Source organism: Vigna unguiculata, chromosome 3 (genome assembly GCF_004118075.2).
Source record: "Vigna unguiculata cultivar IT97K-499-35 chromosome 3, ASM411807v1, whole genome shotgun sequence".
Classification (NCBI taxonomy): domain Eukaryota; kingdom Viridiplantae; phylum Streptophyta; class Magnoliopsida; order Fabales; family Fabaceae; genus Vigna; species Vigna unguiculata.
The window spans coordinates 5049774-5067402 of record NC_040281.1 but is presented as its reverse complement, the minus strand read 5'-3'; the positions used below and the strand labels follow the sequence as shown (position 1 = coordinate 5067402).

At 29.9% G+C, this 17629-nt stretch overlaps 1 protein-coding gene across 5 annotated transcripts; it reads left to right on the top strand.

The window, feature by feature from the left end:
• The first annotated feature begins 780 nt into the window (after positions 1–780).
• Positions 781–8826, top strand: LOC114178561 (E3 ubiquitin-protein ligase RGLG3-like). 5 transcript variants are annotated; one of them, XM_028064553.1, is made up of 14 exons: positions 908–1055; positions 1146–1429; positions 1896–1949; positions 2605–2955; positions 3608–3692; positions 3777–3917; positions 3998–4111; positions 6551–6648; positions 6747–6826; positions 6901–7006; positions 7770–7897; positions 7975–8107; positions 8205–8261; positions 8488–8826. In XM_028064553.1, exons 4-14 carry the CDS (start codon positions 2623–2625, stop codon positions 8569–8571), a joined length of 1359 nt encoding a protein of 452 aa, XP_027920354.1. In that variant the 5' UTR covers positions 908–1055; positions 1146–1429; positions 1896–1949; positions 2605–2622; the 3' UTR covers positions 8572–8826. The 5 variants fall into 5 exon arrangements, with proteins under 5 accessions (XP_027920351.1, XP_027920354.1, XP_027920356.1 ...); XM_028064555.1 differs by lacking the exon at positions 1146–1429; XM_028064551.1 differs by lacking the exon at positions 1896–1949.
• The last annotated feature ends 8803 nt before the right edge of the window (positions 8827–17629 follow it).

The following is a 17629-nucleotide window of genomic DNA, read 5'->3' as shown; positions in this document are numbered from 1 at the left end:
TTTTTGCTTCTCCTTCGAATTTTCTCTCTCCCATTGTTTTCTTTTTTCTCAGATTCTAACTTCGTGAAATTTCACTGAGTATTTATTGTTTTCTTGTATTTATTAAACAAATAATATTGTGAAAAAGAAAAGGTTAACTTGTGTTTTATTTTGATGGAAATTTTACAAGTTTTCTAAGATATTTAATATTTTAAATTTGAATGAATCTATTTTAAATTAATTTATTTTAAAAATATTTTGTTTAGATAAATAGTTAAAAATTCATTAATTTTATTTATTTTTTAAATAAAGTTATTTAATTATCAAATATAAAACATTATTTAAATATTAAATAATTGTTAATAATTAAAAATATATAAATCAGAATCATTGCAATTATGTTTTGATCAACAAACAAAAATTGATTTGAAGAAAAAGTACATACAAATTTAAAAATATTAAAAAAATTTAAACTATTATTTAATTTTAAATAATTAAATTAATCTTCGTTTTGCCATCAACTCGAATATTGTTTTTTAAAGTATAAAAATATCTTCGTTTTACTTATTGACGCAAAAACATTGTTTACGGTTTCTTATAAAAGTATCTTCACTTTAATTATTAACACAAAAGCATTTGAATTTGATTCAATGATTCACATGGATAATGCACCTTTTGCCAAAGACTCCATCATTATCAAACAACAACTCAAAAAGTATTTCACATTTGACAAAGAAAGAAAAGTTTGAGTACACGCATCAAAAGGACACAAGTTCCACCAATACAGCGAAAATTTTATCCTTTCTAATTATTATTTCTTATGTTTTTTCTTCGATTATGTCCTTTAAATATATATAGTCCAATTAAATTTACTAAGCTGCTAATAAAAAATTATATTTCTTAATTGATGTTGTATTTTTAATTTTTAATCTTTTTTTATCTCATTTTATAAAATTAGGTAACAATATCCTGTCTGAGAAAATGGTCACCGTGGTCAAAGTAGTATCTAGAAAAAGCGCGAGTTGAGGAACTTCATTCACTTCAAACTCAGATTCGTTTTCAATCTCTTCGCTCAGGTGACTCAACTCTCTCTTTCTATAATACTGCTACGATTCTTGATTCGTGCAATTTAAGTTTGACGTTTTGAATTTGTGATGCAATTGCAGAATCCTGAATCCTGTTACGGTTACCGAATAAATTGAATTTTATATTTTCCGGTGACGAAATCTAATGTTAGAAACCGAACGGGTTTAGTTTGTGGCTAGTAATATTTGGCAGAGCATGTGCCATAGCTATTGTTCGTTAGGCAGGACCTGGCCGCGCAAGGCGAGCTCCACGAAATTGGCTCGCAGGGCCTTAGTTGCCGAGTGAGAGTGAAGGGCGCTGAGTGAAAATGAAAATTTGGTTTTCCGCTGAGCATCAAGGGCTTGAGCCGCTGGGTGCGAGCTAGGTGCCAACTGAAATTTGAAACCTAGTGAGCTCTGTTTTGGTTTTCGTTGGGCGGGGAAAGTGGGTGCTGGGCCAGAATTTAAGGAAATATTGTATTTTAAATTGATTTAAAGTTTTTGGAATAAGATATGCGTTTTGTGTGGATGTTGTGAATCTACAATGATATGATGTTAAATGGTGTATGGAGAAGGATTTCGTACACCTGACTCTGCTAGTATCAAAACTCATAGTATCAAAACTCATGTAGAGGAAGTTATCTAGATGTTAGTCGAAGGAGGTTTCTACATTCGATATGAAAAAGGATAGGATCTTGCATATATAAGGAATTTATCTTGGTCATACTCAAGATGGACCATGGGTCTTGATATTTATATGTAGTATTGTTTAATTTTCACCGGCTTACCCTTTCTTTTTTTTGTTGTGTTATGATTTTTAACTTATAATGATAGTATATTATACGTGAACAGAAATGATAGTGGCGAGCAGCAATGAGACTGCAAAGATCTGAGATATTAGAATAGGTGGTATATATGTATATATTCTTGTATCTTGAAATCCCTTCTAGGATTGTGATGTTTATATTTCTTTTAAAATTTTTTGAAACACTTCTTGGGAGATAAATAAATTGTATATTTGTATATTTACACTCTTTACTGTCTATTACTAATTATGTGATGATGTAATTAGTGGTATAATATCCTAATTAGGATTGTTAGAATGGTTTGATCCACGTATTTTTGTTTTTTGTTATTTTCCCTTGAAGGTAATACTTGCTTTCAATTCAAATATAAGCAAAAAATAATAATAGCCATCTTTAACAAATATAACCAAATTCTGATTATCTTAACCTCATTTAATGTTATTATGTCAGATATACTTATGTTTGCACTTGAGCTTGCACTTGAGCATCATTGGGATAAATATGACTGGGGATAATTTAGCTAAAGCACCTCTTTATTTCATAAAGTGAAAAGTATTTGATGAACATAACTACTTTATTCATTAGTCTGAACTTAGGTAATTTTGCTTTCATTTGAGTCCAGATATAGTATTTTACAACTACTGTGAATTTTTATCACTTTTTTTGTTGTGGTTCTCATTTTAATTTGTTTTTAGTCCTATTGCTTTTATCTCCAATTCTATATTATTGTCTATTTACTTTTAATTTTGATGTAGGTGAAAAGGACTTTAATTATGGGAAATGCAGAGTCAAATACTAGCCACCGTTCCTCTGATGGAAGTTCAGCAAATACTAGCCACCAATATCATCAACCCCCTTCCTTCGATGGAAGTTCAGCAAATGCTAGCCATCAATATCATCACCCCCCTTCTTTCGATGGAAGTTCAGCAAATGCTAGCCATCAATATCATCACCACCCTTCCTATGATGAAAGTTCAGTGAATACTAGCTATCAATATCATCAACCGGTTCAACCCTCTTCTTATGCTGGGAGTTTGGTGAATACCAAACATCAGCATAAGCAGCAATCCACATATATAGCTGACAATTTCAGTTCATTGGATCAGGTTTTTACTGCTACTTTTTGCTCATTGATTTAGGGGAAATAGTAATTATTAATCTTATCATTCCAAGGAAAACTTCTTTCTGGTATACTAGAGGATGAATCCTCAATCAGGCTTGTAGGAAAATTTTAGTTTGTTTGATTATATAATTTCAAATCAACTTGTGTAAGAATTTGTTGATCAATTGAACTTCACTATTTCTTTAAAGTTTTCAAGTTGTCTCTATTATCTATCTATATATGGACATACTAATAGTCATTGAATGTGTTACAACTTCTAAATATAAATTTAATGATACCTGCTTTAGTTTCAGAAGAAATATGAACTACGAAGAAATGTGGCTCCATTTAAAAAAGTTGGCGCCTGAACCCACGCTTATAAAAGACTAACATTTTGCTTTTAGGTCCATTTTGATAAGAAAAAAACTAATTAACCAACTTGCCATTAACTCAGTGGTTTAGCTATGGAGACTGGAAACAATTATATGAGGATATTAAAGGACGCAACAAGATAAAATCGAATGGTATTTGTTAGTCTTGAAAAATGTTTAGGCCAACATTCTCTGGTAGAAATGATGTACCTCCCCTTACCGTACATGATTTGCTGTTTCGCGTGGATTTCCTAAAAAACTTAGCTTTTGCATGTTATATCTCAGGTTGTTTCCGCTTTGAGAGAAGCTGGTTTGGAGTCTTCGAATCTTATAATTGGTATTGACTTCACCAAAAGCAATGAGTGGACAGGTTATTTCTGTTAAACATAAAATTAATTTTATACGTACATATAACTATGGAGAATGCTGAAAAGTCACACTTTGGTAATTGTAGGAAAATATTCTTTCAACCACAAAAGCCTTCATCATATTGGAAACACTCCTAATCCATATGAGCAAGCGATCTCTATTATTGGCCGTACTCTCTCTTCGTTTGATGAAGACAATCTGATCCCATGTTTTGGATTTGGTGATGGTGAGAAGTTGTTTCTGATCTACTTTTCGAAGAAATTTTATTTGTTCTCCTCTATTGATATTATAAGTATACTTTTGTAGCATATACACATGATCAGAATGTGTTCAGCTTCTATCCTGATGATCGCTATTGTCATGGTTTTGAGGAAGTACTTGCACGCTACCGAGAGATTGTGCCACACTTAAAATTGGCAGGTTTAATATTATTGTCCTTGTTGACCATTTTTTACAATTTCTTTTTTACAAGTTTAGGGCCCTGCAGAATAACCCTACTATAGTGATTGTCTAGAAGTACTTGTATGATGATGATGGCAAGACACCACTGTAAGAAAAATTATATAATGTATATATGAAATTATGACAGATAAAAACTTGCAGAAGACATCATAGTTGATTTGCTGATCCATTGACCTGCAAAACTTGTGAAAGTAATGGGGTTTGTATGCAGTTTATAAGAAAGTGTTATCTGAATGTTGTGTCAAATGCAGACCACATGGTATGTACTTATACCAATTTACAGAATTAAATACAACAATTCTTGCCTAAAAATCAGGAATAAATGATCCTAATCTCCTAGAATCTGTAATAGCTAGTGACTAATTGCATTCTAACACTCTTCCTCAAGTTAAAGTATATATGTCATATGCATCAAGTTTGTTACCAATGTATTCAACCCGAGGGCATCTGAGCGACTTGGTGAACACGTCTACCAATTGGTTGCTAGAATTAACAAAATTGACAAAACCGGTTGTGTTTACTCCGAAGAGCACCTTTTCTCTCAAAAAGTGATCATCAATTTCTATGTGTTTGGTTCTTTCTTGAAAGATTGGGTTTGATGTATTGTAAAGTGCAGCTTGATTGTCACAAATAAACTTCATGTCCCCAACTTTTAGTTCTTGTAGTAGTTGCCTTATCCATGTAAGCTCACAAGTGGTTGCTGTAGTAGCATGATATTTTGCTTCTCGCTAGATCTAGCAACTATCTTATGTTTCTTGTTTTACCATGAGATCTCTAATAAGAACACAATACCCAAAATTAGATCTTCTATAGGTGATCCTGTCCAATCCGCATCAAAGTAACAATGTTAGTATTGCCTTTGTCTTTGGCCCTAACCTGCAGAGAATCTTCATCTAATGTGTAGTGAGTAAATTTTCTTATGACTGTCATAGTCATATCTTTTTACATTGGTAAGAGGAGCAATGGTATTGGTCGCTTGATTTAAAGCTCTAGAACTCTGAAGCTCCAACACGACTCTGGTATCGTGACGCACTACGGTCATGGACACGCAGCGGGTGCATGCACGACGCAATGTTGGACACATCTCTTTAGGCCAAACATGGCCCTATTCGTGGACACGTCGAAGAAGACACGATTTTATTGTAGATATTTTAGTCATGAATGGTTAAATGAAGATTCACAAAGACGTGCCCCACATTAAGATGTGGAACTTACTCATGAAAGGAATAAATGTTTTAAAAGGTACTTTGATGATGTTGATGTAAGGAGACAATAAATATAGAGTTTGCAAAATTTTAAGATGGAAGAGAAAATTTTGCTGATGTTGACTCTTTAAGGGATAGAGGTAAATTAGATGCAAAATCATGGTGGATTGTTCATGGATCTCATGCATCAACACTTTAAAAGATAGCTCTTAAGCTACTTGGACAACCAAGTTCTTCTTCTTGTTGTGAAAGAAATTGGAGTACTTACTCTTTTATACATTCTTTGAAAAGAAATGAGATGACACCTAAAAGGGCGGAGGATTTAATATTTGTCCATAGTAATCTTTGTCTTCTCTCAAGAAATTCTTCAAAATACAAAGAATAGGAAACTAAATTGTGGAATATTGCAAGAGATGACTTTTCATTGGATGACAATGGAATTATTGAGATTGCTAGCTTATTTCTTGATGAATCATAATTAGAAATTGTATTTTTTTATGAAGATGAACTAATATGAGAGTCAAACATTATGATTTACATAAGTTTTTCTTTTGTTAGACTTCTTTTTTATAAATGTTTCTCTTGATTTTTTCAGATTATGAAGTATAATTTGTACACACACATATATATTATGTATGTGTCTTATATTTTTCTAATTTAGCCGTATCCCTGTGTCCGTATTGTGTTGATGTCCGTGTCAATGCTTCATAGCTCTAGAACCAATATACCGAGCTTTAGATATAAAATTAGAATTACCAAAGTCTAGAAGTAGAATGCAGAGAATATCATCTGCCAATTTTGACTAGAGATTGAAGCGAGTTTTATGGAAGAACTGTAGGCACCAACGAAAAACATGAAAGCAGCTCCTTTCTTCCTTCCCAGTCAGAGGAGGACAAGTGGATATGATATCTGTTTCCATTAATTGCAGACTTTCTGTTGACGATCTTTAGGGTTCACGAAAGCTCTTTTCTGGATCTTCCTGAAAGAGTTTTTATTTCCCTTTTAGGTTGATGTATATGCTCTGTTGTTTTTTTATGTTTTATATCATTTTTAAGGATAATCCTGCTTTATATTTCCATTTTTCTTCAATGAATTATTCTTCTAGTCCAAATAGGAAAAAAAAATCAAGGAGAAAGATGAATTGGGTATCCAGACGTGATACGAATTCTGACAGTTGTCTCCTTATAAATAGGTCCAACATCATTTGCCCCTGTAATCGATGCAGCAGTTGATATTGTGGAAAGAAGCAATGGTCAATACCATGTTCTTGTCATTATTGCTGATGGACAGGTTTTACCTATTTATGTTATTTTATTAGTATCTTTTCTTGACATAATTTATTTTTCACTAATTTTCTTTTTTATTTCTGAAATATCTTTTTTCTACAGGTTACTAGAAATTCAGGCACACCACATGGAAAGTTTAGTCCACAAGAACAAGCAACTATTAATTCCATTGTTGCTGCAAGGTAAATCAATTTCTTTTGCTACTGTTCTTGGAATCTGTCTTTAATATGGAGCTATTCTGACCATCATTCGTCAGTCACCATCCCCTCTCAATTATTTTGGTTGGAGTTGGAGATGGTCCATGGGATGAAATGCAGCACTTCGATGATAGCATTACTCAGCGCTTATTTGACAACTTTCAGGTATTTGACTGATGTATGATCCGACTATGTGTTCATTTTTCGCGAGTTTGTAATTAGTGTTTAGTATTATTTAAATTTTAGGGGACTGCTAAGGGTATAGAAATACTTATAACTAGATTCTGAATATAATATGGGTCTTATGCCCCTCTCTCTACCTATAATCTAGGTCGAGTACAAATTATTTTACAACTAATAAATGTCCCACCCGACAACACTGACTATGTACTGACACAATAAAAACAATAATACTCTTTTACATGGGACACGTTAATATTCTGACATATCCCCTCAAGATGAAGCTAACAAACTACTTAGTATCAAAGAAAAGTCATAAAAACATACTTGGGTAAATAAGTCACAGAAAACATATATAACCCATTACAATTGAAAAGAAACAGTACTGCTGGACTACTTGACATATAATCAAATTATAGTGTATAAGCAGGTACAGACCAGTTTTATACGGTTGAATTAGGTCAAAATTCTCTTTCTAACAAGTATTTAAAATCCAGACATTGTGAAGAAATTGTACTGATATATTTAAACATAGCATTAGTATGTGAATTGAAGATAATCAGTTTGAAATGACTGCTTAATAGTAGAAAAAGACTGTAAAATCTTAAGTGTTCCATATTTTAGAATACCCACCTTTAGTTGTAAACCGTTTAAGATTTGAGTTTTTATTACTACTGCTACTACTAAATACTATTATTATTATAATATGGACTTGTTATTCACTTTATATTCCTTCTTTCCCCTTCAGTTTGTGAATTTCACAAAGATCATGTCTGAGAACAGAGATGCATCAAAGAAGGAAGCAGCATTTGCACTTGCTGCCCTTATGGAAATTCCAATTCAATACCGGATAACCCAAAACCTACCACTTGCAAAGTAAGTAATGAAATACAGGTGTGATAATAATTCTAAATTATATTCAAGGATACGGATCTCAAATTATTCTGGTGCAGTGAAAAGTCAATTAGCTATCAACGTAAAAGGCCTTTTCCTCCGCCTAAAGAAGTAATAGATCGTGACAATGCAGTTCTAGCAGTTCCAAAATTTGAATCAGTTGAGCCATCAGCTCCAGCTACGGTAGAATCAGTATGCTTCCTGTACCCGATTGAGGTGTCTTTCTCCTGCATTAGGTTCATTTTAAAATCAAATTATGCTTACAAGATAAATGTGTTTCTTGCTTTAGGCATGCCCTATTTGCTTAACCAATCCGAAGGACATGGCTTTTGGATGCGGTCATACAGTAAGTTTCTGTAATGAACTCACTCAATTCTAATGTTTATGTGACATATGGTTTTAACTATTTATGATTGATAATCCTTTTTTTTTTTACTTTATGCTAATGTCAATGTTAATGTTTTGGTTTCATGTTTAATGCTTATGTTTAAAGGAATTTTAAGTTGAAAAGTTTTTTGTTTGAGGAACATGTGAAGATATGTCTTAATTATTTGCATTTTTGCTTTTGACAGACTTGCAAGGAGTGTGGCGTGACATTATCTTCATGCCCTATGTGCCGGCAACCAATTACAACTCGCCTGAGACTATTCACTTGAATTGGGCATTTCTTAACACATCAAATCATTCATGTTTTATATTTCCGCTATTACCTGTATAAGAAATCTAATGAACCTGTAAAATCTCCTCCATAAGATGTACAGAGAGATTCGTATGTACAGTGTATTTGTGTTTGTGTTCAAACGAAAATGTTTATGGTCATTGAATTCGGAAGTGCTTGAATATCTACCCCACAAATTTCAGACTTCCGTCTTAAATGGGGTCATTTCTTATGGTTTTCATTATTTTTCAAAGATGTTGTAGTCTTCTTTATTTTGGCACGTTTTCAATCCCTACATTAAATTCCTCTCAAATAATTGTTTTTAACCTTTTTACCCTATCTTTTCTTTTTCACCACATGCTTTAATCGGTTATAACTTGAACTAATATTTTCCATCTTATTGCTTTGTTAAGATAGGCATAAAATGCAAGAAAATAGTTTGATCCTAAATATCCCTATAAAATTACACACCAAAACACCAACCAAATAAAAAAATAAAAACTATCCACAAAATACAATAACAAGAAAAAGAAAGATAAGTTAATGTTGCGGCAGTTGTTAAGTTTTGATTGAAATGTTGAGTTAACAGAAAGAAACGTCAGAGATGTTCATATTTAACGCCAATTGCCTCTCTTGACATATTCATCATGTGCAGTTCTATTATTTTGAATGAACTAACACGTGTGACAGTGAATTCTCTTTTGTATTTGACCAATTAAGACGTGTTCGACTTCATTTGCTTACCCCAAGAGAGTGTGACCCTTCGCCCCACCACCCCTTCTCTCTCAATCAAATTTCTCTCAATTGATTGTCCTTAATATTTTACATTATCTTTTCTTTTTCATCGCATGCTATAATTTTTTATCATTCGAACTAATTTTTTTCCAATTTTCACTTTACACTAAAATATGTTCTTCCGTAAAAGTTTCTTCTCCTTATTTATTCAACTGTATGTGAACACACACATGCAAGTTGCTTGTCGTTGAGATTCTTTGTGCTTGAATCTTGTTATTTTTGGAGCTTAAACCTGGTTTACTCTAAACAACATGAATATTACCAAGATGGATTGTGATTTTTCTTCTAAATAAGAGAGAGAGAGAGAAAAAAAAAAAAAACTCCTCAAAGTATTTAGGAATCTAGATAAAGTGCAAGAACACTCGTGGGACAAAGACAATTTGATTGTCTGTGGAAAGGAAAAAACAGACAAGCGATAGGCATGCGTGTGCCTATAATTGATATTATGATATAAAAGATCATATGAGTTTTTTTCTGAATTAAGAGAATTAACTTATATATAAGTTAAAAGAATTCCAGAAAAAAATATACAAAAAGATTGTTACGAATTAATTTTATCCAAATGTTAATTTTAACTTATAAAAATACCATTTTATCACTTTTCTGTGTTAGAAATTTTAAAAGAACAAACGTGTCAAAAACATATTTTTTAAACAAATTTGCCTTTTAAGGACAAAGACAGGTATTGCATACATAAGGTCAGTCTCCAAGTTATGACCAATATGGATAAATACGTTAGGACTACTATACTCAGCAAACTATGGTACGATATAGTTCATTATAATTTATATGTTTATGTCCACACACTTTGGTATATGATATAATTGATGATAATTATTCTTATATATAATTAAATATTTAATCCTTAACATGTGCACAAAACCATGAAGACTATCACAGGTCTGATACCTATTCAAAAAATACCATAAAAAGACAGAAACCTGAGACCCACAAGCATAGGATAAAGTTGTTGATAGAGTGTAATAAAAATCACTGTTTTGACAGGATTTGAAAATCACAACACATGTTGTCTCTTGCAAAAGACAAACAGGTACAAAACCTTGTAGAAGAACCAGATGAGGTTTATTGAGTTCTTTCAATAGTTTCTGCAATGATACAGAGATTTGCTACGGTGGCATTCAAATCACAGTTCATACCAATTAATGATATATTATGATATTCACAACAACACTGATTTCATCAAGGATCATCAACAACATACTAGGAAAAGAAAAAAAAAGATTATTTTATTATACATTGAGAGATTATATTTTACATGAGTAGTGGAAACTGAAGCACAACAGTTAAATGAAGGAATATAAAAAAACAAAAAGAAAAAAAAAAAGAGAGATAACAGAAAAAAAGGTTCAGGAAGATGATGAAGAAGAAGAATCGGACTTGAAGATACTCATTATGATCGTTTTTCTGGTTTCCGCTCGGTTGGCCGGAAGGTTCCCGAATGAAGTGGCGGGATGCGGCCTCCTCACCGGAGGACCCTGACCCGACCCGTTTCCAGCGCCGTTGTTTCCACTCATGCCTCCACTCTGCCACCACCACTTTCTTTCTTCACAACAATTGAATCTGCTCCCTCTATTCATTTGTTATATAGACCAAGGTTTTACCTACTTCGATCTGAATTTAACTAAGGTGAAAAAAGAAAAAAAAAAAAAAAACTGAAAATTTGTTGGAACCGGACCAAATTGAAATACAATATTTCTTAACATGATGTGACATATTCTTGTATAAGGCAAAATAAAAATTAAATGTGTAAGTTTTAAACATAGCTTTAATGTACAAAATATTTTGAAGAATAGTTAAATATATTGTGAATCTTGAAATTGATATTGTAAAGTGTACTTCAATTGTAGTTGTTTACTTTAATATTCAAATTAGTAATTATATCTTTAAGAGGGGTTGATTTGATCTAATATTTTTCTTTATTTATTTTACTTTATACATAGTAATTATATCGAATTCACTTTTATATAATCTTTAAAGGAAAATTGGGTGGATAGGATATGAGAAAGAGAGATAAAGAGAAAATTAAAATAAAATGTAATCGTACGAATAATAAAGAAAATAGAAATATTTTCGACAATAGTGTCGAATCCAATGTTCTCTTGTCGTTGTTGTTGCTTAACGATGACGATGTTGTTAATATGCATTTGTCCATAATACGTCGTTTTCATGGCGTTCGAATGCTTTCTTTTAATTTATTATAATTATTATTATTTCTACGCATGCAATGAATATATTAAATAATCATGCTTCCTACATGGTTTTGCTTTTTCACTCATTCTACTTTCGCCGAAAATGAAGCCCATAGAAAGAACAGTAAGCAATAAAGTAAAAGCAAAAATATTTTTGTGTGATTATTATACAATTGGAAGTTAATATGTGTCTGTTTGCATATAAAAAAAAATTAATAATTAGCTGTGATTACTAGATTTCTGTATGAATATTTTTATCCAAAAAGTATAAAACAACTTTCATTTTCTACATTTTTTTTTCTCTGTGTAGTTTTACTTTTAAACGTTGAAATATAAATACTTAATTTTTTATATTTTAAAATAATCCATCGATTTCATCCGATATTGCATTTCAGACATGTTTCGTATCTTTATTTTAGTTCAATTGAATTCTAGCATAAATTATCAAATCAGAATGGAAAAAATTGTAATGAAAAAAATAAGTACAATAGTTACATTTTAAAATAGTAAACCAAAATTGACCATTCAAACTGAAAAAATGACTCAGAACTATATTTAACCAAAAAGTTAAATTTTGTAAACAGTAGAAAGTTGTATTAAATTTAAAAAGTTGGAAGCTAATATAATTCAGAAAAAAAAAATTGTAGAGGATTTATACTATATATTGTATTATATCCAAAAAGTGCTACGTCAGGTTATGGTTTCATTGCCTTACAACAAAGTATAGTGACGAACATGGCTGACGAATTCATGACTCAAGAACTGATAATAATGCCTGCAACTTTTATATATATATATATATATATATATATATATATATATATATATATATATATATATATATATATATATATATATATATATATATATATATATATATATATATATTCTGATACTTGTAAGTTATACTAAAACACATAAAATCAATTTTTTAAATAAATGAGATAATTAATTACTATAAGAATCAACAACTTGTAATATGTGTTAATTTATAAGATGAAATAACAGTAAAAAGTACGTTTCACTGTTGACATATAACTTTTCTTTAAAGTTCTTAAATTCACTATAAAAGGTGGTAGAGAATAATACATTACAATTACTTTGTATTTATTTGAAAAAGAATAGGAGACAATGGCTTAAAGATAAAACAAATTCTTTTAGTATCACTCAATCATGAAACAACTTCCTATATTCAGATACAACATGTTAATTAATAAATGGTTAATGATTCATTTAAACAATGTTTCATGATTAAGTTTTGTGGTTAATTAGTAAACAATATTAAAAGAAAGTTATTGAATAGAAAAGAAAAAATAATACATATAATTACTTTTTATATTGAATATTAATATATTTTTTAAAATAGTTTTTTAACCTTAACTATATTAATTTGAAACGGTTTTTTAATTTAAATATATTAACTACTATTTTTTCATCTTTAGCATTGTACTAAATTTATTTTAATTATAAGTACTAAAAAAAAGTATCAAGAATTTAACACTAACAAATTACGTAATAAAGATTAAAAAACGGACAAAGCCATACACGAGTAGGAACTTAAAATATTTTAAATAGGGATGGAAATGCATGTTGATATTTCGTTTTGGTTTGCTTTGTATTTGCTATGTAAAAAAGAATTGTATTAGTCTATCTTGCATAAAAAATATGAATTAATTTTTTAATACGTCTCACATAATATTTGATGTAAAAGTTTATTGGTCAAGGATTGTTTATTTTTTAATTTTGTTTTAGATTAACAAGATGATGCGTTATATTCAGAAAAAGAAAAAATGTAGTTTAAATGTAATTAATAAAGTACTTGTTCAAAATAAAATAGCTATTGTACTTTTAAAATTTTGATTTTTAATGTGACTAATAATAATTTTTAAAACTAAATTTTAAACGGATTATGCACGTCAATCTATCTCATTCCATTATTAGCTTCTATAAACTACAGGTTATGCAGAATGGATCAAAACGAACAAATGGATTCACAAATTCAACTGATCCACGTTTTCTTTTGCGAATTTGCAAACTGACCCACATGAACGTCCCACATTGTCGTCTTAGTGTTAAACCTATATAATAAGATTAATTTTGAGATATTGTTAATATTAAAAACATATGCACCCATAAAAACGGACTAATACTATTTTGTAAGAAAATTAAATTAGATTAAGTTAATAATAAGAACATTCTTAGCCCCAATGATTATTAGTACTAAAGTTCTAACTCTTACACTAACAAGACACTAAATAATGATTATATATTCTTATGATTATTTTCAATCACTAGTAAAATGTTCTTGTGAACAAAAAAAAATAATATCAAAGATTTAATTACTTTAAATAATTTTGACAAAGCCTATTGTCATTATATTAATCACGGTTTAGTTAAACTAATCCACATTACCAGGGTCCAAATTAACTAATATGTAACCTTTTAAAAATAATCTTTTTAAGGTTAAAATATGTTAACATTTCCGTAAAGATACAGTGTACATCTACATATTATTACTTTGGTTCGAATTACTTATCATTGTGTTTGTTAATATGAAATTTTGTTATTACACTGTTTTAATTTTTATATATTGGTATTAGTTTAGTTTTTATTGCCATTCATATAACTTTCCATTGAATCATTCCCAGAAGAAACATCTATTCACAATTTGAATAAAGACAGAGAATGTGCCAAACATTTCAGAGAATTCATGTAATTATCCTTAAAAATGTCATAATTTGAAATCTATAATACTTTGACCGTGCTAGCAAGAACGTAGAAGACTTTAATGATGAGAATGACCCAAAATTTAAGAGAAACAAATTTATTTGATGAGTTGAAAAGCATACAGTAAACTTCATATTTTGTTCCTACTCCGTTATTATTATCTATTACTTAAAATATACTAATATATATATATATATATGTATGTATATAAATATAAATATGTGTAGTTTGCTGAGTATGATTCCGAGGACTTGTTGAAATTAAAAGTCTTGTACAAAACAAAACTTGGAGCAAGTGGTTGGAGAATTGAAAAAAAAAAGAAAAAAAGAAATCGTATACTTTTGAAATTGTTTCCAACAAAACCCAAAACTTATTAATGGTAGTTACCCATCATGTCAACAAAACTAACAATTCCAAGCAATTCAAAACATAGATACTGATTTAATGACATTTCTGAAAGTATATTCAAACTTTTGAACAACTTAAATTATTCTACCACAAACTTAAAAATAATATATGATATTCAATTAACATATATCTCACGTTTATATTATGCTAGATCGAATCTTAAAATTTGCGATTTAAATATATATATATATATATATATATATATATATATATATATATATATATATATATAATTGATAAAACGTTATTGATATAATTTATTAATTTTTTGTAAGATTCGTCTAAAAATATAACCAAGTTATTGGAATATAACTTTTAACTAGTAAAATAAATTTTATAGGATGTGAGCTATATTTAAAATTTATTTTTTATATCAAATTTATTACAACTATATTTATTGCTTTTATGGTATCATTCACTATTAAATTACTTTTATGTTTAATGGTGTGAGAAGATAACTTCATGATTATTAAGAATAGTTAAATGGACATCTCATAAAAGGAGGTCGGGTCAAACTGAAATTATTATATTTCGTTGACTGATTCATTATTTTTCTATTTTTATTTGTGTTTATTTTTTGTATTTGGACCTATGTATTTACTTGTAATTAGAGATATCATTTTTTTAAATGATAAAAATATTTGAGTTTCAATAAAATTAAGTCAAACTTTATTATTATTCTAGCAAAACAAAATCTATATCATCAATACTCTAATTAGAGATGGTAAAATGGGTTGGACATGGAGGCACCAACTCGTCACGACAGTGCGATGGAGGCAGCAGGGAGAGAAGAGATAAGAAAAATCACTGCGAGTCTGCAACGATGGAAGCAGCAAGAGAGAAGAAATTTGACGCAATGCTCTGGTGCGGTGGACAGCAACGTGCAATTCGATGGTGGATGAGTACTGGAATAGTGGCTGCAGATCGGAAGTTCAGATGAAGTGTGGTGGTCGTGAGTCGTGACTAGATCAGTGTTGTGTGAAAATCGAACTGTGGTGGTTGTGACACAGACACTGTGAAGTCACTTAAACCCTAAGCTAAAGTCTAGTACGCGGGCCAACGGGCCAACCCGCGTGGTTCGTGGGCCAGCCCGTGCGGGTCATGGGCCACTACGGGCTGGGCCACTGCGGGTCGGACCACTGCGGGCTGGACCACTGTGGACCTATGGGTTCACTCTTCTAACCCGTCCCGCGTTTTTTTTTGCGGACCTGTGGGCCGACCCGACGGGTCCGGCCCAAATTGTCATCCCTAATCAACATTTAGAACATGTCAAAATTTTGAACCCACGAATCTATGTTGATTTAATTTACATAGTTCTTCAATCCATCATCGCGTTTAACATATAAAAACTTAGTTTTATCCACACTCCACATAAATCATATGCATCTCTTGTTTGTTCTTCTCAACTTTTTTAGTATTCTTTCTCTTTTCAGAGAGTAAATTGGTTGGGAAAACCAAGGTTGCATTCCTTATTCTTTTTTTCTTCTATGTTTTTTCGGTCTTCCTTCTCATTTCAAAGTCAACTAATTTGGAGAAATAATTACAACTACATTCCTTCTTTCTTCTTCGTTGTTTTTCTATCAAACAAACTTTGTCTGCTTTGTCATACCTAAAGATCATGCATCTTCTAAAATATATGATCAATTAGATTTAGAGATCACTTACTAAAATTATATATATATATATATATATATATATATATATATATATATATATATATATATATATATATATATAAACCTATAACAAGATTACATATCTTATCATATCCTCTAAAAATTTATTTTAAAAATGTTATATTTTGTTTAATTTTATTGTAAAATACAATTACACCATATCACCACTAATACATAAGCACTTGTGTCCACTTTTTTTAATAAAAAAAAATAAGATTAAACATTATAATAATTACTAAAGTAATTAATAATATAAATTTTATATTGAATTAATAAAAAGATTAATGAAGAACATAAGTAGTGGCATAATGTATATAATAAAAAATTGGTAAAAAAATTATTATTATTAATAACTATGTATTTTTTACTAATAAATGATATAATAAGTAAAATAAATTATATTGAAAAAACTTTCTATTGCATTATTCTAAACTTTTTAAATATTTTTGTCTCAACCTTTTTTTTTGTATTTATTTAGAGGATAATGATATTTTAATCCACATTTTTTGACCTACTTTTAATTCACTATTTCAATCACTATTAGATCATGTATTTCTATTTTTTTCAGTGGTGTGGTGTGATGATCTAATGATGATTGAAGTGGTGAGCCAAAAAAAGTGGGTTAAATTATCATTATTTTTTTTGAACATTGCACCTCTCGTTGTGTTCCACCTTTACTATGCATTATCATCGAAGTTTATTTATTTTAACGAAAGGTTAGTCTATACTTTTTTGTTTCTTTTCCTGAAATTGGGTTTTCAACTGCGTTAGCATCCCATAAACTAAATTTGAAATACAATGTCCTAAATTTAAAAATTTAGTTTAAAAACTTGATTCCTAAAAACTAGTTTTCAAAATAGGGTTTAATATCTTTTTGGTCGATTAACTTTCGGTAAAAATTGAAATTAGTCTCTTTTCAAAATTATGGACCAATTTCGTTCTTGTATTTAGAAATGTGTGAATTTAGTATTTTTAACCAAATTTTGTTAAATTTATTTGACGTTCCAAATCCATTTTTTAGTTAACATCAAAGCAAAAATACATGAAACGATTTAACTAACTCATATCTTATTATAAAACACATTTGAAACGTTAAATAAACGTAATAAAATTTGGTTACATTGACTAAATTCGCGTATTTCTAAAATTAAAGAATTAAATTAGGCCAAATTTCAAAGATGAACTAATTATAATTTTCAGTTAAAGTTAAGAGACAAAAAATATATTTAACCATTTCAAT